Below are 6,000 nucleotides of genomic sequence, written 5' to 3' on the forward strand. Positions count from 1 at the left end.
GAGCACAGACGCTCTAGTCCTTGTGTCATTGGCATACAGTTGGTTGGCTCACTGAATTCGAAAACTCCTGCAAAACGACAAAAGAGTTTAAAAGAATTTGGTCAAAGCAAAGAAAGAAGCCAAATCGGCCTCACACTTCTAACGGCGCACAATGCGTTATAGTGACATACGACAAAGGCACGAGACGCACAGAAAGAAGCCAGATCGGTCAAATCTCCAGCCACAGAGTCTAAAGGTTTTTTTCTCGAATACATTTTTTTTTTTTATAAAAAGAAAGGGCATGAGGAAAAGTTTTATTTTGAAGTTTCATTCTTCATCATAATATAAAAGGATCTCATGAGCATATGAGAAGAACGTTTCTCTTTTAAATAAAAAACGGTGATTTTTTTTAAAAGAATGATTTTAAAAAATGGGGTTTTGTTATATTTTTTATAAGTTTTTTTTTATAAAAACTTGAATTTGTTACGAGGGTATTCGATTTAATTTTGTTGTAAAAAAGGGGTGGTTGCGCATTTTTTTTTGGTTCAAACAAAAAAAACATTGTTTCAAGTTAGCCTTAGTGTTGTGATATTTTTATGAAAGCTGTGTGGAAGTGTCACTTTGGTAAAGAGTTTTTGGAAAAGCATTTGTAAATTTTTTATTTTTATTTTTTTGTGGAAGGCAAGCAACAATGGTATTTTTATTGCAGTTAGATGTGACATCTACAATTTGTTTTGCTTGTTGAGTTGTAGTGAGCCAACACGCAACAAATGGGAAAATCCAAGAGGCTGAAAAGGTCAAAGCGACACTCACAGATGTTTGATATCTTTTTAGATTCAGAAGTGAAGAGACAAAATGATGCCTTTGCATTAACAAGCATAAAAGAATATGTGGATGAAAGCATTCTTCCCTTGATTTCAAAAGCCAAGGCAGCCAAGGAGGCCTGTGATACCCTTGAGAGAAGTTTTGGTGTAAGGAGGAGCATTGATGTTGAAGTTGAAGGTGGATCTACAACAACAGATCTATAGCAAGATGAAAGTACTGTTGAATCACATTGTGCTCAGCCACAAGTGGATGATGTCTGTGAAGAAGTTGTAGAAATAGCAAAGAAGGAGCATGTAGATGCTACGGAACCCCACTGTGCACAATTACAAGTGGATGAAGATATGTTGATTCCAATAATAGAGCTTGTTGATGACAATATGATGATTCCAACAACAAAGCTTGCTGATGAAGATTTGGTAAATCTAGAAACAGAGCTTGCTCATGAAAGTTTGGTGAATCCAACAACAAAGCTTGCTGATGATAATGAAACTGCCATTGGAGCAGTCTATGCTAAGGTGAATCCAACAATTAATATTGTTGATATAAAATTTGATGAAGAATTGTTGGCTAATGATGAATTGCTGCAGGTGATAAAGCAAAAACATCATATAGACATGATGTTATTCAGTGGGAAAATCCTAATTGAGTCAGTGGAAGACAACTTGTTTGCAACAGCATAGCTTAGTACAGAAGTCAAAGAGACAAAAATAGAAACAACGAAAGAGGCAAAGAAAGAAGCCCACAAAGAGAAAACAGAGACAAAGGCAGAAGCAGAGCTCGAAGTACAACATAAGGAAGCTCTCATTACAAAGTGGAAGGAACATAACCAATGTGCTTCTCCAAATATTTTTAATTCTAACATTGATTTATAGTGTGCAGGTACACAAAACGATTATGAAGAACAATTAAATTTCCTTGAAGCGTGGCTTGCAACACCATGTCTTGAGAAAGTCTGGAAGAAGTTGCAGAAATGAACCTTGCAGAGAGCTTGGATGATGAACAAATTAATGAAATTTTCAGGTATTGGAGTCCTGAAGAAATATGTTTTTATATGTTGTAGCATATAGATGATGAAAATATCACTACCGAAGATAATATGTGGCAACAACCCACATACAACTCATTTTTTGAAGAAGTCCAGGATATGCTTAGACAACCTAGAAGAATGGAAGACCTGCACCAACAAATGAAGAAACTAAGGTTTGAAGGATACAACAAAGAGAAAAAGATGAAACAATTTAGAGGCTACAGAATCTGGAAGAAGAGAAGAAGAAAATAAAATGTAGTCGAAGTCAATTTTTTAAATTGTAAGCCTAGCTGAGACATAGACCAGAAGGTATCTTAATTGATTTTTTTATGTGGTTGTAATTAAGGGGGAGTGTTGGAGAATCTAATCCCAACCACCTATTAGGTGTCAAAACCGTCCCTCCAAGTGTCCTAGTTCAGTTTCACTTACTCCAGTTTAAGTCGAGTTTGACTCCAGTCATTTATGAATGATGTTTCCAATGTAATATTATTTAACTGATTCATAATACTGAGAAGAGAAAGCCCTCTACTCCACATTTTGTTCTCTTCAATTTTTGTCACAGTCAACTACAAGAGAAGCTCTTGAAGTTATATAAAGATACAGGGATATCATTTCATTGATCATTTAGAGAGATATCTGACGTGGAAAACAAGTCAAGCAATATTGGAGGGACATTCTTAACTCACATTGGGAACTCCACCAAAGCTAGAGTTTTCTTTTACACTTAGACAAATAATTTGATACTCAATGGGAAATCATCATATGTATGGCAAAATTTATAGAGAAAGTGGATAAAATTAACAAGAAAATCACACTCCTAAGTAAAAGATTGTGAGGCATGGATCCCTCTACATTAGAGAGCCTCGCTGCCCAGCCTGGAGGACACTTCTAGAGATGACAGGCTATAAATCACGGTGGCATAGTTGCAATTTAATTTTTATTAGCCTTTACATGATTTCTAGTCATTTTTATTTATTTTTTTATTTTTTTCAGAGGAAAAAAACACTTTTGACTTGTTATCACCTGGATTGAACCTCAGGCTGAAGGAAGGCAATGCCAGGGTAACCACAAACCACACTTAGCCAAGTAGCTAGCCCTACTAGGCCAGGAGAGGGCTCTCTCCGTAAGGATCTCAACCAAATTGACTGGATCTAGAAACTGATATTAGGCTAGGTATAGTAGCACAAGGTTTGATTTGATTTTGAAGGGGTTTTGTTGGATCAGGAGGAGGCAAACAGTTAGGGAAAGGAAATTAGGTCAAAATTGTAGGGTGTTTGATGGGGCAAGGTAGGCACAATGATTAGAACTTTAGGGTTTGATGGATGAGGTGAAAAGACAGGTGAGGAGCTAGGAAGAGCATGTAAACCTCATGGATTTTTCCTAAACTGAAGAAAACACAGACTGTGAAATGTCTACCCAAAACAGAGCATAAAAGTTATGGATTCTGCCTTTCAGACTTGTATACATTCACATAAAGAGTATGAAATGATGAAATGGAGTCAAAAATACATTTTAACACATGAAAACATAAGAAAAAATGAACTGAGCATCATACCACATGGATCCCAAAGAAATAGCTACAATTTTTCATTAATCTCCTGCTGTAACTGGTACAAAATGATGTCTATTAAAGCCTAAGCAATCCCACTGAATCCAACCCCTAAAAATGACTAGGGAAATACATAATATAGGCTTCAAACCACCCATCCTAACCTCAGGGGGTCGAATCCATGAGAAGAGGGAAAGATCCAAGAAAGGCTGAACTGATAACAAGAGAATAGGGTGGTCAAAGTGACTCATCCCTAATCCAAGCAAATTGATTCATTACACCTCATGAACTTGATTTACCTAATGTATTTACCCTAGTAAGTACTAGAAACATGATAATTACATTTAACTCATCATTTACATAGATAAATTCATGATTTTCCAAGGTGAAAGTGAAAACTGGGACGAAACAGTGAAAATATGGACAAAGTGTCAAACGCGCAGTACCAGTGCTAGGCGCGCCCTTCATCTTCAACTAAACTTTTGAGTGCCTTCCTGATGTCCAAATTGGGCCCAAAATAGCTTGTTGGAAAGCTCTTCAAGTCTACTTTCTAGAAAATATTGAATTTTTGCATTTGCAGTTCATTTTCCCTGTCAAAAGTCAATTCTCCCAACATTGCTCAGCGCACAGCACCCAGGCCAAAAAGAGGGCAAAAAGGTCATTTTTTGAGGGTTTTTGGCCCTTTTGGTCAACCAGTTCTGCTCCAAAACCTTAGAAAATGCATAGGGTGCATGTACTCATCATTTTGAATCCAAAAATGTTGACCATTTCCTCATTGGATGCCCCAAAAAGGAGCACAACACCTAAGGTGCTGCACGTTTGACCTCCATGACTGTGCTAAAAATTGTCTGAAAATCTCAGCAAGTAACTTCATTCCCCAAAAATGGTCAAAGTATCCAAAAATGTGTTTTTATAGCTGATCATATGTTAGAGGCATGGAGGGATGCCTCAATAATTTGAGGGTTTTTGGCCCTTTTGGTCAACCAGTTCTGCTCCAAAACCTTAGCAAATGCACAGGGTGCATGTACTCATCATTGTGAATCCAAAAATGCTGACCATTTCCTCATTGGATGCCCCAAAAAAGAGCGCAGCACCCAAGGTGCTGCGCGTTTGACCTCCATGACTGTGCTAAAAATTGTCTGAAAATATCAGCAAGTAACTTCATGCCCCAAAATGGTCAAAGTATCCAAAAATGTGTTTTTATAGCTGATCATATGTTAGAGGCATGGAGAGATGCCTCAGCAAGAATATCTAACTTTCTTTTCTCCTCTTGCTTAGTAAGTTTTTCAATTTTTGCTTGAGCTCTTTTGAGCTTGGCTCTAGCAATTTGGTTTCTCATGGCATAATGCTTTTCCATCCTCCTCTGAATGTCATTGTCCTTCTTAGTCTTGGCCAAGAGCTTCTCTAAATGCTCATTGACTCTATCAAGCCAATATTCTCGGTCTTGATTGATCATGTTTTCCCATTGTTCATCAACAATGAGCTGTTTAGCAAGCTCAACTTGTCTTTTCCTTTCTAGTTCTAGAGCTCTTTGCAACCCTCTAGTCCTAGGTCTCTGTCTTGGAGGCTGGTCCTCCTCATCATCAGGTTCACCATACTTTTCTAATGTCTCTTCAAGCAATACTTTAGCCTTCTCTGCTTCTCTTTGTGCTTTGATGCATTTCACTTCATCAATGAAGTGTTTGGTTTTCAGCTGCTTGTTTTCCTGCTCTAGGAAGTCAATAACATATCTTTCCCTATCAAGATTGGTTTGGAGCTCATTGATCTTAGCATCTTAACCTTTAATGACCATTTGAAGTTTCTGTTCATCCTCCATTGTGTCCAAGTCTATAAGTTCAAAATATGTTTCTTTCTCATGGAGGCCTTTCTCTTCCTACATGTCCACCTCTGCCATTGTGTAATTTAGAGTGAAAAACAAAACCCTAGGGAGGTGATGGAGGGGTATATAGATGAAGGGAGTATGTGGTAATGACACGGGGGTTTCACTGGGGAAGCAATACCATACCACGTGGGTTCATATTGGGGGATATATATTGACGAAAAAATGACATAATATATTGGGGGATATATAGGGGGTAAAGGGTTTTTATATTATCAGGTATAAAAAATGGAGCTCAAAGTTAATGGAAAAATATAAAGGGGTATAAAAAATGTTATTGAAAAAATGGATACGTACAATATCTAGTGAAAGTAGGAATTTTTTTTTTTTTAAAAATTGGGAAGGTGTATCGAGTTCAGATTGGTAGGGGGTTAAATAATGTGATTTTTAGAGGTATTTTCCAATATGTAGTCAAATTAAGGGTATTGTTTAATATGCCACGAACGCACGTGATATTTCAGAGGTTCATTGATTGAATCCCCTGTGGGTAATGATAGGGAATTTTGAGGGGATGGGAAGGATATTTGGACTGTGAAAGGGATGACAGGGAGGTAGTAGTGATAGGGGTTTTTAGGGATAGGAGATGTGAATTGGGGGTAGGGTTTAGTGAAGGGAAAACAAGGGATTTGTAGAAATGAAGGGAAATGAAGGGGATGGGGGATTCTAAATTCTTAGGAAAATTTTGGGAGGTAGGGAGGGATGTTAGGAAATAGGGGAAAGTGGAATTTCAAATATTGAGTG

At 37.5% G+C, this 6,000-nt stretch overlaps 1 protein-coding gene across 1 annotated transcript in view; it reads left to right on the forward strand.

Annotated features, from left to right (window-relative positions):
- Window positions 1-1,484, forward strand: part of LOC149242198 (auxin response factor 19-like) — a 103,341-nt gene extending 101,857 nt beyond the window's left edge. The window contains exons 3-4 of the mRNA XM_089370790.1: window positions 1,044-1,319; window positions 1,392-1,484. Coding sequence (XP_089226916.1) covers window positions 1,044-1,319; window positions 1,392-1,484 — 369 coding nt within the window. The remainder of the gene's footprint in view (window positions 1-1,043; window positions 1,320-1,391) is intronic.
- The last annotated feature ends 4,516 nt before the right edge of the window (window positions 1,485-6,000 follow it).

Source organism: Pinus tabuliformis, chromosome 8 (assembly GCF_031772625.1).
Source record: "Pinus tabuliformis cultivar Carrire ecotype Pingquan chromosome 8, CPIR1, whole genome shotgun sequence".
NCBI lineage: Eukaryota > Viridiplantae > Streptophyta > Pinopsida > Pinales > Pinaceae > Pinus > Pinus tabuliformis.